Source organism: Macrobrachium rosenbergii, chromosome 5, assembly GCF_040412425.1.
Source record: "Macrobrachium rosenbergii isolate ZJJX-2024 chromosome 5, ASM4041242v1, whole genome shotgun sequence".
In the NCBI taxonomy this organism is placed as follows: domain Eukaryota; kingdom Metazoa; phylum Arthropoda; class Malacostraca; order Decapoda; family Palaemonidae; genus Macrobrachium; species Macrobrachium rosenbergii.
In genome coordinates, this window is record NC_089745.1 from 52,048,448 (window position 1) to 52,067,585 (window position 19,138).

A 19,138-nucleotide genomic window follows, 5' to 3' on the forward strand; every position below is an offset into this window, starting at 1 on the left:
GGTTTGTTTTGATGCTTCAGCATCAACATCAAAGTATCTGACTAAAACAGCACATGATTTGGTGGTACTTGTATCAGCTGTTTCATCAATGATTATAAAGAACTTAGTCTTTTTGACGGACCCCACTAACTGTTGCTGTGCAATATTGGCAACATCCTTCAAGACATAAGTTGCCTTTGTTTGCTTCAACATTATTAATTGTGCAATTCTTGAGTCTGGGAAAATATCCTTTATCAAAGCAACCAGATGATCTGCAAAATTTAATGCTACATTGTGTTCTGCCAAAAGCGCGGCTAACTTAATTTCTGGTCTCTTTTCCTGATGTCCCTAACTGATGGACCTTCACCAGCATTTTCCACGTGATTGGTGTTTTCAAACCTTCTAATACTAATGATGTGATGATGCGACAACTTATGCCTCTTGATTGCAGATATTTCCGCTGATATTCTCTTTCCACAAGCCTCACTTAATGCCTGTCGTGCATTTCCCTCTACCTTACATAGCCACCCTCTAAACCGTTCATCTAAAAGCCATGCATCTCTGAACACACGCTTTGGAGGCATGCCTAACCACAATCTGGACAATAAAATTATGCATTTCAGTATCATCGCTTATTTCATGGTTTCATTTACACCACAGGTTATCCTCTATCTAAGCCTGTTCATATGAGTTTTGAGAAAAACTATTTTTTATCATTGGAACTTCAACAAACATAAATCGTTTACTAATTTCACTATTGCATCAAAGTGAAAACTCCCCATTTTTATTCTTGCAACAACCCCTCACCTTTTCTCCCTTAGATCTACCTCAGACCATTGTCTTATGTCTCCAAGAAAATTCCCACAACCCTACATCTCTTTCATGGACAGTAGGGATCAGATACCTGATGCGTGGGTCTGCCCCATCTCTAGATGATCCTTCCTATCACTAAGCTTTTACTTGCCCGTATCGCCTACCTTTCTCTTTATTCTCCAAAAATGAAAATCTAGCCTTTAGACTCATCAATTCATGGAGTGCAATTATTATAACCAAATTTATCTGGTCTTCATCTTATTCTCAATTCTCATATACCATATGAATTTCTTTTATTACTAGTACATCCAGTTATCAATATCAACTTATATAGCATAGATCTTATGGGTGCTATGATATTTATAAATATGCATTTCTAATCTGTATTCATGATGACTGGATATTATGACAATTGAACTTTTTATTAACCAATTAAGTGTTCCCTATCCTGGTATAACTACCAACAATTAAGAATATGTTTCTAGGAACTGTCAGTTGTAACTTACAGGAATACTCTTCATCCCTACTTTTTTTTTTTTATAGAGAGAGAGAGAGAGAGGTACTTATCTTGCGGCTCATTACAACCATTTTTGGTACTTCGTTGCTGTTATAGACATTTACAAGAGAGAGAGAGAGGTACTTATGTAAATGTTCAATGCTCATTACAATCATTTTTGGTACTTCATTGCTATTATTTCTGCCCAATAGGACATATAGACATTCACGAGGTCCATACAATTATCACGTTATTGTTGCAATAGGTGTGGGAGACGAGAAGCAGTATGATCCTTCTATGATAGGGTGCAAATTTTGAAGACCACAACGGCTATGTGCCCCCAGCAAAGAAGTTAAGATCAGGGAAGAAGTCATATTATTAGATACACAAAATAGTTAACTATAAATCTACATATGACATGCAAATAAAAAATACTAATTGCAAAAGTAAAATTATTTCTTCATATACCTTTGGTGATCATATCTAAGGAGTTGGTAAAGTGACAATTGTGTGATATGTTAATTTGACACTTTATTTGGAGTTAACTGCTTTTAAGTGGCATAATTACAATGTATTATTGATTTCCCGGTATATTTCATTCCCAAAATATAGGATTTCTGCCCAATACGAGAAATTTAAGCAGGTCGGTAAAAATTACCGACCTAGCTGGTTGAATGTTGGATTGTAACTCCGTAGACTTCTTGTTTACTGACTTTACCCGACATTATCGCACTTCGGCAACTCTGTTCAGGACCTGTACAATGTAGTCTCCTCTTTCCACATATTGTCTGTGGCCTTCATGTAATGTCAATTCTTCAGTCTTTGGACCAGTTCGAATGTATTCTATGCCTCCCCTTCTGGTTCCCTTGACCCCTCTCGATGACTCGGTTGTAATGTCAACTGGTATCATTGGAAGTTTTTGTAACAAGTGTTTGAGACTCGTCCGTACTGATCCATTTATGGGGTACACAGGAATCCAAGAGTGTGCCAGGTAGAAACGTCAGAGTTAGGATCGATCCTCTCTCTCTCTCTCTCTCTCTCTCTCTCTCTCTCTCTCTCTCTCTCTCTCTCTCTCTCTCTCTCTTTTTTTTTTTTTTTTCCCAAGTAACCCTCAAAATTATATGTTCTGGAATCGGTCTTAGCCAATGACCATCGTACAAGTTTAGCAATAGATTGGAGAGGTGCCAATGATTTCTTTGGTCCCTTTGGATCACAAACATGAAACATGGAAGCATCCCTTTCAAACTCCAAGTAAGGTTAAGATGTATGAATAAGATGCTAAGACTGCTTTCCTCCTCATGTGCAGCCGCCGGTGGGAAGTGCAAGTAGACTTAAGGAGCATTTACGGTGACTGAAATCTGGGTTGTAGATGTCTTTCGGGAGGATATCAACTTCCCTTTGAGTCCCTACCACTCCTCATTAACCATCTGGTCCATGTCCACAAGTTCGTTCTGGCTTGTTGAAGTTTTCCCCTGCGGGGAAGTTAGAGGTTATACTGTATGAATATGTTGTGGAAATTGTACAATCTGGTTCCCGGTTTTTATAACCGTCCCTCTTTCGTAGAGCCTTGGTTCAAAAAAGAAAACACACACACCTTGCTTGCAACCATCAAGGAGTCGAACTTACCCACCAACCTTTCCGCAGGTTCCTCTGCTTCATTTCTGGGGAGACTTCATACCTCTTCACAGCAGACGGCTTCATGCCTATCTCTCTTGTATGCTTCCAAACACTCCCCAAGTTTTTCATTTGACTCTTCACCTTGGCCTCAACTAGGACACATTCGTTCAGGGTACATCTCCTGATGTTTTAAGTGCCTTCAGGACAGGACAGACTTCTCGGATTTCGTCGCAGCCTGAGAGTTGCATGTTCCAGAGAAGTCTGATCTCTCACCCAAGCAGGAATAAGTATCTGCAAGGCTTGCAGATACTTAAGGCAAGGTTGTCCGTGTCTCGGCAGGGGCAACCAACTCTGCTTGGTCACCTGTCATCATCAGGGAGGCCAGTTCTTCATGGTGGTTCTCCTCCTCCATTCACTTTGTGCAGATTGAAGGGGTCCTGGTCTTCAACAAAAAGGTCTTCCCATTCCTTCCCTTTCTCTCTCAAGAGAAGTGAGACAGACTTAGCCCAATGGTTAAGCTACAAGTATCTCCAAGGAGTGTAGTTACATGATTCCCCTCCAGAGATACTTCGTGCCTCAAGCCATCAACCAGAAGGCAGTCACGTTCACTTTAAGAGGTTAGGTTGGGTACTTCACCTAACCTAGCCTAGCCTAACTAATCCAAACCTATCCTGACCTAACCTGCACTTCAAGGGGCTAAGTTGGGTTGGGTTAGGTTAGGTTAGGTTGAGTATTTAACCCAACCTAGCCTAGCCTAACCTGACCTAATCTGCACCTCAATATCCTGAATCTTCTTAGCTCTTCAGGCCTCAAGATCGGAAGATAGGCGTCCCGTGGTGTTGTTAAGGAACGGTACCACAGTAGTTCCATAGTCAACAAGAGGGGGAGCTAGTGTCCATTCATCTCCTCAGTTGACGATGCAGGTGCACGGGTTGTAGCAGCACATTCAGCACAGTGGTCATCAAAACACATTTGAGGGAAGATGGATGTATGACAGACAAGTTCGGTCACTAGGGTCAGTGTTAGTGACAATTGGTCTTGATACCTCGACATTCCGTAGGATTATTAGATCTATGAAGATGGTTGGGTTAGTCTTTCAATCTCGACATGCTGAAGCTGTTACTGTTCGGATCTGTCTTTCCGGACTGTGGACATAACAGCCAACAACCATACCACATTGAAAATATTGCTTCTCATCCGATCAGTGAAGTTTACCAACGATTAAGTCTGGTCAGTACTTGGATAGATGACCTCCTGGGAATACCAGATGCTGTTGACATCTAGGAGACTTCTTTCATATCCATGGTTAGCAACGTTGGAGCTAGTCAGTACTTGGATAGGTGACCTTCTGGGAACTCCAGATACTGTTCGCACCAAGGAGACAACTTTTGAATCCATGATTCAAGTCTTGGGCTCATGACTTCCCGTTGTTCCCGTCGTTCTGCCTGATTCGCCAGGTGATCAACAGTGTACAGGCAGTCCCCGGTTAATGGCGGGCTCGGTTAACAGCGATCTGGTTTTATGGGGCTTGTCTAGCGACGAAAATTAGCAATTTTCAGTGCTGAAAATCGCTGATTTCCGCTTATCGGCACTGATAATTGGGTATTGGCGCCGATACACACCTAACAGAGGTGCCGATAACCCCCGAAATCGCTGATTTTCGGTTAGCGGCGATTTTCGGTTATCATCACACCCTCAGAAACGGAACCCCGCTGATAATCGGGGACTGCCTGTATGAGCATTCCATTTCTAAGGACCCTAAAGGCTACGAAGTGCCTGAAGACCTTTTGTGTTACCACACCACTAAGGATTTCACCTCAAAACTAGGTGCCGACAACTTATTATTAGTTTCGGCTCGGCCAAGAAGTGGTGTCCAAGAGCTCCATTTCTTTTGACTTTTTGTAATGATCAAACGGACGTATTCCATAGCTGACGTGGTGGACAATACGTTCCAGGCAAGATTTTGTAAGGTCAGGGGCACTGGTATGCCCCAAGCATTCAGGAAGAACCTGTCAGATAGGTACTAAGGACAGGAATGCAGTCATGACAGACCAAATTCGCCTCAGTTTTACCTTCGGGACTTTCAGCATAGATCTTCGGACTCTTTTTCCTTGGGTTCTGTGGTGGCTGCTCAACATTCATGTAGCTCACCCAGCTATTGAGGACAGCTGGCATCGTGTGTGTGTGTGGGGGGGGAGACTGGCCTCCTACCTTCTCTTTTATACCCTTCTAAGGGACGAGTAGTAAGCTGTCACATGCTGGACAGGCGTGCATGCAGGTGTTCTAGATGCCTGAGTATCCTGTTTATAATCTAGCTCTTTTGGGATTAATAGATGCAACTCCTACCCTCTCTCTAGCAAGGAGAGAGAGAGAGGGACTAACAGTGAACAGACCCATTGGTTACCTTCAGCTTTATTGTCCCTGACAATATGGGTTCATCCAAGCCCATCTTCAAATCAGTGATGTTACATTCCATCACATGACCAGGAAAGAGCCCCCAAGGTGAGGCGAACTACCTGTCAGTTCAGAGATTTCCTCAGAATCCTCTCTCCCCTACGTAAAGACCAATGGTTTGTGTACGTGTAGGAACAAGTGACAAATTTTGAAGTAATCTGTATATTTCCTAACACGCAAACCTGAGGTCTTTACATAAATGGCCCACCTCTAGCCACCCCTCATTTTGCTTCCCGGGCCAAAGGTAAAGTGAATGCGTACCAACTGGATGGCGGTGATTCCTCCCCTACCATCAGTAGCCAACTACCAATATCCACCTTGTTTTTAGTTAAACAGCTTGCTCCAGCTTGCGCTGAAAGTAAATCCCCTATGTAAAGACCTCAGGTTTGTATGTTAGGAAAAATATATATATATATTACTAAAAACTTTGTCATATTTAGGCCAAGCTCTGGTTGTCATATTTAGGCCAAGTGCTGGGACCCACGAGGTCATTCAGTGCTGAATCAGGAAAATACAGTACAGTATAAAGATTTGAAAGGTGTAACAGGAGTAAAACCTCCCAGTGCACTATGAATCAACTGTTAGGAGAGGGCGGGAAGTAAAATGGAAGAATGAATATAAACAGAGGTACAGTAAAAGTTATGAAGGTTGCTGCTAGAGGCTGAAGGGATGCTGCAAAGAACCTTAAGTAGGCACTACCCCAATTTTATTCCACTTACCTAGGCTCATTTATCAGTTTATAATAATTCTAAACTACTCCCTGTAAACTGTTTCTCTGTCCCATCGGCAATAAACAATGTGCACACATCTTCTAAAAGAAATACATGTAAATTGTAAGATATTTATTTTTGTATAAACAGTGTTCTTTTGGATTATATTAAAAATATGAACAGTAAAAGGTTTTTCATGCATCCTCAAATATAACAAAATCACCTGTAGTTTAGAGGCTTCATAAATTCCAATGTTTCCGATAATCATAGGGGCCTGCCCACCACCTTCGACATGCACTGCCCTTGACAAACCAACTTTCTATATCAGGATAGCTGCCAGTATGGTCTCTAGTCTTGAAAGTCAGCATTATCCCAGCTGCTTCAGCACTTGACCTATGGGGAAAAAACTTCTAAGAGCCACTGATTTCAGACACTCTAAATTATGTCCTATGTAAGGGACTGGGCAACTTTTTTTTTTATACAGGTCACCTGAATTTGATAACTTTAACAAAAATCTAAAATTATCCCCCACACCTTACCTTATTATTTTAGTCTCACTTGCCTTAACTCTCCAGCCTCAGAAGGCGTACAGTATACTGTAGGTGAATACAATAACCTGAGTATCAATGAACTTAGGTTACAAGGCCTTTTTCTGTTAATTCATTACTACAATTGGTCATGGATGATATAGGTCATTGTAATTGGTTTTGACAGATGAGGCAGTTAGTTGCAGAGGAAGGTAAGCATCAAATTTAAAAAGTGGAGAAAGACGCAGTTAAAGTTTGGCAATATTTAACATGCAATAACTTTGGAATGAAAAGAGCTAGAAAGCTGGGGTTGGTCTTAAAAATTTGCTCATCTCTTCTATTTTATGTACAAAAAATCCAAATTAAATTTAATATATTCGCATTTTGAATATTGCCAAAAATAACTTTTTCTTTTTTAATGCATTTATGAGGTTAACAAACACTTGAATTGATGTTCATTTCCTAAAAAAGTGTTTTATATGAATTGTGTCTATCTAATACACAAGTTAGGTGGTTATAAATGATTTGTTTAACCAGACCTCTGAACACTTTTAGGGTTCTCGGGCTGGGAAAAAAACTAAAATAAAATAAAAGAGGGGGGAAGAATACATAAAAATTTTAAAATAAAATAAAAAATCAAGGGGAAAAATTATATGTTATTAATTTAATTTTGTTTAAGAAGAGAATGATACTATTAATTGAAAAGTTATTACCTTCAGCTAGAATATCCTTTATTGATTTATTTTGTAAATAAGTATTCCTTTCATGTTGCCATCTGGGGCAGTCACTCAAGATATGTCCATTTTTGTGCGTGCAATATATGTGTTTTTTTTACAGCTTAAAATCACTTTAAATTTAGTTTTATTCCTAAAATGTATCATTATATATACATTCATTTCGAACGCTATTATGCAACTGTGTGCAATTTGTGCACGTACTTGCACCCCCTAAAAGTGCCGCAAAAAAACCATTGCTACTGAAAAATCGATGTAAAATAATTGTTTTAAGTTTCAAGTTTTATTTTCCTACCTAGCATTATTATAAACATTTTAATACTATTTTGCACTCAATGACATGCAAAATGATAATAATACATGCGGCCACGAATGTGCCCAAGGAGCCCGAGCTAAAGGTCAATGACCTATCGGCGGAAAGGCCGTAAAATGATGCATACAATGAGATACATAGAGAAATAACAAGTAACACATATGACGTGATTCATGTACATGAGGAAAGAAACACAAGAATGGAGAGGCGATTTGATGCCCTTACAAATACTCCCCTCCCCCCCTCAAGACAATAATCAGAGGAGCAGTTATTGGATGAAACATTAATCACGTAATTGCTGAGGTAGTTGGCGTGGGCCCCTACTCCTGGAGAACTGAGGGCGTGGGGTGGAACTGACATCTGGGGTTGGCTCGATGTGTCCCCTGGGCCACCCCGGACCCCGCTTTGGTGGGTGAATGGGTGTGTCTGGAGGTACTGAGAGGGAACTCTGGGGCACCTACCTGCCTCCTCGCTTACTTTGCTGTCCAACAGGAATGCTGGCTTCAGTCTGTCAATGGTGACCCAGTCTTCACGGCCGTGGATGTCAAGGAGGTATGCCTTGGCGGCCCGCCTGATGACTCGGTGGGGCCCCCTGTAGGGCCTGGTTAAGGGCAGACGATGGGCGTCCACCCTGACGATGTAGGCGCAGGAGTCTAAGGCGGGTGGGCTGTAGGTGGTGGTTCTGTCGGTGAAGATCTTATGGCAGGATGCGAACTTTTGTGCGAGTTCCCTCAACCTCGGGAGGGGGTGTCGGCTGACGACGGGAAGAATTCTCCGGGAACGGCCAGTGTCTCCCCGTAGACTTGCTCAGCCGGGGAGGCATCACCATTTGCTTTCAGTGCGGTGCGGAGACCCAGTAGGACCCAGGGGAGCTGTTCCTTCCACCTCTCATCAGTGCAACGTGCCGTGAGGGCTGCGGGGTTGTAGGCTGTTGTGCTGTGTAGTGTTGTACTCATCAGGAGTGCCAAAGAGACCCAGAGCTCGGACAGGAAGGCTGGACCCCTGTCTTTAGTGATGCTGTCTGGCACTCTGAAACAGCTGATCCAACTGGAGAGGAGGGCCTCTGTGCATGACACTGTTGACGCCTCTTCCATGGGGGTTGCCTCGGGCCAGCGGGCGGAGCGGTCTATGATCGTCAGGAGGTATCTGGCTCCTCCCGACTGTGGAAGAGGCCCGATGACGTCAATGTGAATGTGGCCGAAGCACCAACGAGGCTGGGGGAAGTCGCCAACCCCGGATTCTGTGTGCCGGGATGTTTTGCTCGCCTGGCATGGGATGCAGCTCCTTGCCCACTGTCAGACGTCCTTGTTGATGCCATGCCAGACAAGCTTGTCAGTCATGAGGTGTGCCTGATGGATGGGAGAGACCGTGGATTATGTTGAACGCCTGCTTCCTCCTCAAGGCAGGGACTAGGGGACAGGGGCGGCCTGTGATGGTGTCTCACAGGAGAGTTGTGTTTGAGTTTCCTAAGGGTACGTCTACCTACTTAAACCTTAAACGCCTATTGGATGTATCATACGTCAACTAAAATTGTCTGTTGGGTGCCGAGTGGACGTACCGTACGTCGACTACAAAAAATTTCAACCTTCGGTCAACTTTGACGCGACCGAAATTGTCGAAAAACGCCATTGTAAGCTAAAACTCTTACATTCTAGTAATATTCAATCATGTACCGTCATTTTGCAACAAATTGGAAGTCTCTAGCACAATATTTCGATTTATGGTGAATTTTTGAGAAAAACTTTTTTCTTACGCACAGGCGGTAACTCAGCTGAAAATTTCATAAATTCTTTCGTCATTTTGTCTTAATTTTTGCACTGTTCTATATTAGCTTTTACATAAAGTTTTATATATGAAAATGTGCGCAATTTCATGTACAATACAGCAAAATACAACCCATGGTTGTAGCTTTTATCAGTTTGGAAATATTTTCATATAAACCACAATAACTGCCAAAATTTCAACCTTCGGTCAACTTTGACTCGACCGAAATGGTCAAAAAACGCAATTTTAAGCTAAAACTCTTACGATCTAGTAATATTCAATCATTTACCTTCATTTTGCAACCAATTGGAAGTCTCTAGCACAATATTTTGATTTATGGTGAATTTCTGAAAAAAACTTTTTCCTTACGTCCGCGCCAGAAATTCTTTAAATCACGTTGTCGTAATGTTTGCACTGTTTTATATTAGTCGTTACATAAAGTTTTATATATGGAAATGTGCGCAATTTCATGTAGAATACAACAGAAAATAACTCATGGTTGTAGCTTTTATCAGTTTTGAAATATTTTCATATAAATCACGATAACTGCCAAAATTTCAAGCTTGGTCAACTTTAACTCGACCGAAATGGTCAAAAATGCAATTATAAGGTAAAACTCTTAGATTCTAGTAATATTCAATCATGTACCTTCATTTTGCAACAAACTGGAAGTCTCTAGCACAATATTTCGATTTATGGTGAATTTCTGAAAAAAAAACTTTTTTCCTTACATCTCTTGCGATAACTCGGCCGAACATCTCAGAAATTCTTTCGTCATGTTGTCGTAATGTTTGCATCGTTTTACATTAGTCGTTACATAAACTTTTATATATGAAAATGTGCGCAATTTCATGTAGAATACAACAGAAAATAGCTCATGGTTGTAGCTTTTATCAGTTTTGAAATATTTTCACATAAATCACGATAACTGCCAAAATTTCAACCTTCGGTCAACTTTAACTCTACCGAAATGGTCAAAAAACGCAATTGTAAGCTAAAACTCTTACATTCTAGTAATATTCAATCGTTTAACTTCATTTTGCAATAAATTGGAAATCTCTAGCAAAGTATTTCGATTTATGGTGAATTTTTGAAAAAAACATTTTCCTTACGTCTGCGCGGTAACTCGGCCGAACGTCTCAGAAATTCTTTCGTCTCGTTGTCATAATATTTGCACCGCTTTATATCAGTCGTTACATAAAGTTTTATATATGAACATGTGCGCAATTTCACGTACATTACAACAAAAAATAACTCATGGTTTTAGCTTTTATCGGTTTTGAAATATTTCCATATAAATCACGATAAATAGAAAAAATTCGACTTTCGGTCAACTTTAACTCGACCCAAATGGTCGAAAACTGCAATTGTAAGCTAAAACACTTACAGTCTAGTAATATTCAATCAATTAGCTTCATTTTTCAACAAACGGGAAGTCTCTAGCACAATATTTCGATTTATGGTGAATTTTTGAAAAAAACATTTTTGACGTCCGCGTTATTTAATTCATGCATCATTTTGTGATAATATTTTCTTTGTGTTGCTTTGATCGTTTTAAAATTTGTTATATACCAAAATCATCGCAATTTAGTGTACAATACAACTAAAAAAATTAACTCATTAGCTTTAACCGTTTTGCTTACAGCGCAATTTGTATACAATTATATACGAGTTTTTTTTTTTTTTGCTGTCATATATTCCAATATTTATATATGATAATGATATTTTTTTCATTTCTGATGGTTGCATACTAAACTTCAGGCAATGACAAAAAAAATGAGCCAAAAATGAATTCTTAATCTTAAAAACTAAGCGTGCTGTGATTTTTTGAAAAAAACTTTTTTTCCGCTTCGGCGCTAACTCACCGAACACCGCCGGCATACGGGAGACGTTTTTGTAAATAGGGCTTCGGCGTTAAAGGGTTAAGAGCCATCACTGCCGTTCTGTAGTCTGCCGTCTCTGGGTCTGCTGCTTGTTCTTTTGCCATGTCTTCGCAGTCGATGCCAAGGTGAAGGGAATTGATTTCTACTCTCGACAGGGCGTCGGCTGCTGGGTTCTTCCTGCCAGGAACATAGTTGGTGGTGCACCCGAATTCGGAGATCGACGGTCAGGTGTCGCTGTTGCCTTGCAGACCACACATCTCCCAGCTTTGCAAATGAGTGCACCAAGGGTTTGTGATCTGTTAGGATCGTGAATTAGGTCCCCTCCAGCAGGTACTTGAAGTGTCTCACAGCCTGGTAGATAGCCAGAGCTCCCTGTCGAAGGCGCTATAGCAGGTTTCTGCTAGTGAAAACTTGTGGCTGAAGATGGCCAAGGGTTGCGGGGCGCTGTTCACTAGTTGCTCAAATACTGCGCCATAGGCGATGTTGCTGGCGTCCATTGTCAGTCTGAGGGGGGCTACGGGGTTGTGGTGAGTCAAGGTAGTGGCACTGGCAAGGGCTGTCTTTCTTTCTTTGAACGCCTGCTGCTGCGGAGCCTCCCAGGTCGGTGTTTTTGGCTTGCCCTTGAGGATTGATGTCAGGGGGTACATAGTGTGGGCGACGTCTGGGATGAAACATCGGTAGTAGTTTATCATCCCGAGAAACTCCTGAAGGGCCTTGATGGTTCGTGGTTTCGGGAAATTCTCTATAGCTTTTACTTTGGAAGCCGTTGGGCACACTCCTGCTGGGGGAAATCTCATGCCCAAGGAAGTCTAGTTTCTCTGTCCTGAAAATTCATTTGTCAAACCTGATGACTAGTCTGCTGTTCTGCAGATGTTTCAGGATAGCGCGGACGTGGCGAAGGCATTCCTCTGGGGACCTGGAGAAGATGAGAATGTCGTTGACGTAGCAGATGCAAAAAGGCAGATCCCCCAAGATGGTGTCCATCAGGCGCTGTAATGTGGCACCTGCATTCCTGATACCAAAGGTGGAATAGGAGAATGTACAAGTCCCGAAGGGTGTGACGATGGCAGTCTTTGGGACGTCGTCGGGATGCACAGGGACTTGGAAGTATGACTTTAGCAGGTCCATCTTGGAGAAAATCTTCACGCTGTGGAGGGCGCCCGTCAGGTCTTGCATGTTGTGGAGGGGGTAGTGGTCTGGTGTTAGTCAGTAAATTCAAGCGCCAATAGTCCCCGCAGGGCCTCCATGAACCATGGACTTCTTTACCATGTGGAGGGTAGATGCCCATGGGCTTGATGCTTATTTACAGACGCCCATCCGTTCCATCTCTGCAAAGGCCCGTTTGGCGTCTTGTAACTTTTGGGGGGACAGTCGTTGGAATTTGGTATGGGTCGGTGGGCCCGTCATGGTGATGTGATGGAAGATGCCATGCTTTGCTGAAGCCCCTGGTGACTGGTGTAGCTCCGGTTTGAATACGTCCGGGAACTCCTGTAGGAGGGACATGTAGCTGTTGGGGGCTGTGGAGCAGATGGCGGGCATTCCAGGTCCGGTGGAGAGCTGATGGGAGTGGCAGGTTCTTGTGTCAAGGAGGCGCTGTCTTCCGACGTCGACCAGGAGTCCGTAGTGCCCTAGGAAGTCTGCGCCCAGCAGGGGGAACTTGACCTCCGCGATGCCAAGGGCCAGTGGTATCTGCGGCCCAGAATTGAGATAGTTTGGGTTGTCGTGCCATACGTGCTGGTGGGAGTTCTGTTTGCTGCTATGAGGGTGGGTGTTGAGTCTGGTATCTTTTCTAAATCTTCCTCGGATGGCAGGAAGACCGACTGCATTGCTCCCGTATCTACCAGCAGGCACCATGTCGATATTTTGTCTCTGATGAAAAAGCATGCTGGTTGGGGCAAGTTGGATTTCGCGGCCACTGCTGTTACTTGTGGCCGCTTTTGTGGTTTTTTTTTTTTTTTTTTTTTTTTTGTAAAGGAACAGGGAGGTCTGCAGTTCCTGGCGTTGGTGTCGAATTTTCTATGGAAGAAGCACCATGCCGGGTTTGACCATGTCCTGTTTTCCTGAATGGTGACTTCTTCCTGTAAACAGCACTGATACCTCCCTCGCTGTCATCTTTGTCCTCCATCAGGTTGCAAGCTCTCAGGGCGGCGGCGTGTTTCGAGGCCTTGGTGGCCTTGTGTATTTTCTGGGCAACGTTGACTAAGGCGTCCATGTCAAGGGCGTCTGCGTCTTTTAGCTGGCCCCTAACTTCCTGCGTGAGGCGCCGAAGGAAGATCACTCTCGTTAAGTCTACCTTCCTCTTCCTCCCGTTTTCATCGCGGCCTGGCAGTGTTACCAACCCCCATAGTTCATCCCAGACTTCCCTGGGTGATGCTTCTCTGAGGAGCTGGGATAATAGGTCGAGTGCACGCTGCGCTCTCTTGGTCACAAGCATGGAGTAAGTTTTGATGAGTTTATCCTTCAAGGCCGCGTATGTGACCTTGTCCAGCTGCACATCGAGCCAGGGAGAGATTCTGGGGAACACTTCTTCTGCAGGCCTAAACTTTGACGCTGTAATTAGTCCGCTAAAGGCTCTCTGATGGTAGGCTGTGGCCGTTTTTAGTCCGTTAATGGCTGGGCCAAAACCGCGCTACCTGTCACTCCGGGGTCACCAGTGTGAGGTTCAAGAAATGTCAAAAGTGAAAGACTTGATTCTTCATTATTCTCGACAGGTGTTTATAATGCGGGAAAGCAGACGGAAAGGTAGCGGGCGACCTGAGGGCCCCCACTGCGTCCTTATAGAAATTGTGTTTGTTAACAGGCATAAGAAGACATATATAATGCGTTACAGAAAATATAAAAGGCAGATACTGTATGTATATCGGCAGAAAAGCCATACAATGATGCATAGAACACAGATAAAAGATAAATACGTAAAGCTCGTATTATGATGAAATCAAGAGAAAATAACGGCCAGCTGCGATTCCCGGGAACGTCATATATTAACGAAAAAGATAGCTAAATTAATTTCACAACGAGATGTATTTAACTTATATTTCGACTTAAAAACACTCCGTATAACGAAAAATATCCTTGTCGCAAATAAATAAAAAGTATCTATATTTATTTACGCTACCTAGAAGCAAGAAAAGCGCTCTGAACTGAGTTAAATGCAGCGAAATAAACACCGCGTGATTGATTCCCAAAACAAAACATTGATCACAATTTATAATACAAAAGCAATATGAGAATATACGCAATTGGATACAGAGTAGTAAAGCATAACTTTTTAAAAGATCCATGTAAAAGATGCACATTTGTTATGTTGATGTTTGTATAATACTGTTAATATGTGAATAGAGAGTTCAGTATAGTGTAGGCTAGGCTACCGTATATGTAGCCATACGATATACTGTACCACAGTGTTGGCTAAGCCTTGTTTGTTATTCAGTTTCTCTATACTGAATTATCATAAATCAATCTGCATTGAACCTGCAGAATTAGCTGACACTATTAATTGCTATACAGTACCGTTTATGTATAGAGTATACTGTGTAGTGTAGGCTAGGCTACCATATATGTACAGATGGTACTGATTACCCTAGTGCAGGCTAGGCCATATTCGAGATACGATTTTTTCAACAAACGATCGGTTTTTTGGAACCTAACCCCATCGTAAGTAGGGCAATACTTGTATAGTGCAGGCTAAGCTACCGTATGTGCATACTATATACCATAGTGTAGGCTAGGCTAATTCTTGTTTCCGTTATTCAATTTCTCTTTGTACTGAATTATCATAAGTCAATATGCATGAACCTCCTGAATTACCTGATATTAATGATTACTATACTGCACCGTATGTGTATAGAGTACTGTATACTGTCTAGTGTAGGCTAAGCTACCATACATGTATAAATGGTACCGAATACCCTAGTGTAGGCTAGGGTTAATTCGGGATACAATTTTTCCAACAAACGATGGGGTTTTTGGAACCCAACCCCATTGTAAGTAGGGCAATACAGGCAGTCCCTGGTTGTTGGCAGGCTCAATTATCATTGATTCAGTGTTACAGCGCTTGTCTAGCGATGAAAATCGGCAATTTTCAGCAATGATAAGTGCCGATTTCCACTTATCGGTGCCAATAATGGGGTACTGGCGCTGATACATACCTAACAGAGATGCTGACAGGCACCAAAAATCGCCGATTTTCGGTTATTGGCGATTTTTGCTTATCGTCATGCCGTCGGAATGGAATCCCTGCCGATAACCGGGGATTGCCTGTACCTGTATTAAAACAGGCAGTTATAAGCATTTTTTGAGGGAGGTCTTTGGTGTTTGAACTAATAAAACAGGTAGTTATAAGCATTTTTTTAAAGGGGGGTTCCAACTTATCGCGGATTTCAGCTTATCGCGGGTGGTTGTGGTCTCTTAACCCCTACGAATACCAGGGGTCGACTGTAATTGGCACAAGGTGACGCTCTGAACTACTGAGGTAAATTAATATGTCTGTATCTCTAAATAACTCAACCAGTTCACATAAATCACTATCACTCTCTCCAAAACGGATGATAATTGAGCTGGTGAGCGTTAACTACCAAATAACTCCTCTGGAGAACGCATTGAATCTGAACAGGATAGATGGTTGAGAGAGGTGGCAAAGGACATAAATTTCTAACCATAATAAAAGAATTTTTCTCAATTACCTATTATTTTTCTCCTGAACCACATAGGGAGCAAAAGAGGGCAGAAAAGGAGTGAGAGGAATTAACCTAGGCCAACAGGTAGGATAATGGAGGAGGAGGAGGAGAAGCAACACGAAGACAAAAGGAAAAGACTAAGTAGGCTTATGGTGTGCCCTAATGAATTGTCTACATAATCAATCGACCTCTAGCATCTTCCGATACTTCACAAAAACTTCTTCCTCTCATGATATCACTCATTATTATCTTCACATCAAGAAAACCACTCTCATGCCTCCAGAGCTAGGCTAATTAAATACATGGCCATCACATACAACCAAAACATTTGGTTTCCACAAACTTTTCCCTATACAGCCTAATGCTTTCATCTCTGCTCGTTGTAGATGACATAATGCAAAAACAGACATAATACCGTACAGGTATAATCAGCCAGAAATCTTCAAAATTATTACTTATGCTGGTTCACACTGTCTGCATAAGAACAAGGCATTGAAGAATTCTGACAAGAACGTAAACATACCACGCCACGTGGTGGGAAACAGGTGGTTACGGAGACAGTCCTAGTGGGTTAGCCAAGCATTATTTTGTTTCATTTTGAATGCCGATTGCACCTAATGGCGCGAAGATATAAGCTAACTTTAACAGCAGGTAAGATTCCGTCCAAATAAATACATTTCCATACTCTCAAGTGAAAACATTAAAAGAACTGAATATGATGATAGAAATGGACAGCAAGGCAACTGTTACTGTGTACAGACAAAAAGCCAAATTCTTTCATAGTAATACGCTTAAAGGATATTAATGAAAATTGCAAATAACAGGTTAAGCATAAAATCACTCAACACAAACAGAAGCAGCCTGACCAAAATGAAAATCTGAGAAAGGATACAAACAAGCACACAGGTTAGAGAGCAGGAAAACACAGTACCTTCTCCGTTAGCAGGCTGTAGGAAGGTGAATGGCAATGTTGGGTAAGTAGGGTGGCACCCCTATCTCCACCAGTTAACCGCCTTGTTACCAAGGTTAACGACTATCTCCAGCTTGTGCTGAAGGATATTCCTATATATAGAAGGGATAGTTGTATCCCCGCAAGAACAAACAGTACTATGGAGTGTGGCTGGGTACATATACTTGAAGTTTACAGTATCTTGGTAAGCAGTCTACTAGATACCTCAAATTCACATAAAAGACCCCAGTGTATATTTGAAGATATTTTTGAGGGACAAAAAAAAAGTGGTTCTTATTTACCATGAAATATGGCAATATATCTTGTTACATAATGAGTATATTTGAAGATATTTAGGGGGCAAATAAAAAAGGGGGTTAGTTGCCATCAAATTTGGTAAATATCCAGTTATATGTCTCACCATGAACCTGGATAGCTTGTATCCTAAAACACATTACTGGACTATCCTAATACTATTCTCCTTGCACTTTAATACACTTTCATCTGCTATTAATTTATCAATTTATTTTTTCTTTCTTAATAAGTGGGATCTCTTCCTTAAGTATTTCCCTTTACCTCCTCTTACTTCTTCCTAATGAACACCATATTCTTTGGAAGCTTGAATTTCAAGTCAATGGCCCCTGATGGCTTGTTCCATATGAACATGTTTCATCTTCTGAATAATAATATAACAATAATAAAATACATGATAGCTACACTGTAAACAGACAAAAACCAATATATGTACTTGCATTGTAACAACTGGTGGTTGCAGGCTTGACTGATTGTGTAGTTTGGAGCAAAGATCACATATGAGTGGATTAAAAGGGTGACCAAGCTCAATATCATAGTAATTCTTCCATTCTAGGTATCTGTAATAAAATATAAAATCAAAGAGCCAAATGTGTTACAGTACTTGCAAAAATTATTACTAAAAGTTTAATTCATGAGACCAGAAAGTTACTTTTCAAGATAATCTGGAATTTATTTGTTCTTCAATGTGGGTACAAAACTGAAGCACAGTATGACAGCCAAGTAAAAATCACAGGAACAGACGAAATGTAAAAGGCAAAGAGCAATGTATCTGGGGTAGAAGGGATGCAGCAAACACCTTTAACATCATCAGTTTGCCATGTTGGACATATTGTCAACAGGCACCCCTTATAGAGTTCATACAGAAGAATCTAACATTGGTGTGGGTACTTGTGCATACAAAGCATTTTTCATGATTCAATTAGAACCATCCTAAAATGCAGTTAATATCATCTGTGACTGCAAATAATAAAAGGGACAAGTTTCAAAGATGTTTGAAAAGCAATGAGCAAGGTTACAGCTCACCCACTGATAAAATTAACAGAATTTTGAAAACATCAAAATGAAATTATTTTTATAATTTAAAAAATCTGAGCCATTACTCGTTTATTGAGAGTTAGTTATACAAACACATGATAGTATTATGCAAAGATGGTGTTCCTTAGCAACTGCTAATGAAAGCAACATAATTATTGGCTTGCCACTCTTTTAGGAGCTAGTTTTGATTTGTGCTCTTTGTCCTATGTATCTGCTGTTGTTGACTGTTTGTACTTATATTATTCCTGCCTCTACACTTTCCTCACACTGTCCCATCTATATGCATACTTCAATTATATGATCAGGTATGATACTGTACACGTAAAAATATGTTCATCCATCTTGGATGTTTGACGAGCTAAGTATCTTTTCATTTGTACACCCTATGTAAAAAAGAAAACAGGGTATTATGCAATTATTTGCGGTCTGTGTAATATGAAATATACTGGACAAACTAGCTTTCTCTAAATTGCAGGATTAATAATCATGTAAGTTTGTGTGAAAAAAAGACTTGCCAAAACTGAGATACTGCACTTGATATTATTGAAAAAAACTTGTATTTACAATATTGTTGACAATGATGTTCTGACATGACTCAAAAGGATCTCTGTGAAATTCTGCCATTCCTGTCTTTTGATTTATATATAAAATAAAATAAACTCAACTTTTACTCTCAGAAATGAACTCAAGTAATAACTTTGAAGTATGTAATTTGAATCTTGTCTTTATTAGAAAATTACTGTTAATGAACTAAAATTTCTTCTAATTACAATATTCTACTTATGTGTACTATTCCTAAATTTAATATAAATCCTATTACAGTAGATCTAAATTTATTACTATTTTAAGGCAACTGCATTAAAAAATATTAAT

General features: G+C 41.0%; 1 protein-coding gene across 8 annotated transcripts in view; it reads right to left on the reverse strand.

Annotated features, from left to right (window-relative positions):
* Positions 1–6,186: 6,186 nt before the first annotated feature.
* Positions 6,187–19,138, reverse strand: part of LOC136838784 (alpha-(1,3)-fucosyltransferase C-like) — an 87,435-nt gene continuing 74,483 nt past the window's right edge. For 6 of the 8 annotated variants that reach the window (XM_067104314.1, XM_067104320.1, XM_067104319.1 and 3 more), the window contains 2 exons: positions 17,668–17,787; positions 6,187–6,462 (listed from right to left, as the gene is read on the reverse strand). In XM_067104314.1, the coding sequence (XP_066960415.1) occupies positions 6,309–6,462; positions 17,668–17,787 (274 nt within the window). In that variant the 3' untranslated portion in view covers positions 6,187–6,308. Of the gene's footprint in view, positions 6,463–17,663; positions 17,788–19,138 lie in introns of all 8 variants that reach the window. The other 2 variants (XM_067104318.1, XM_067104316.1) reach the window with 2 other exon arrangements.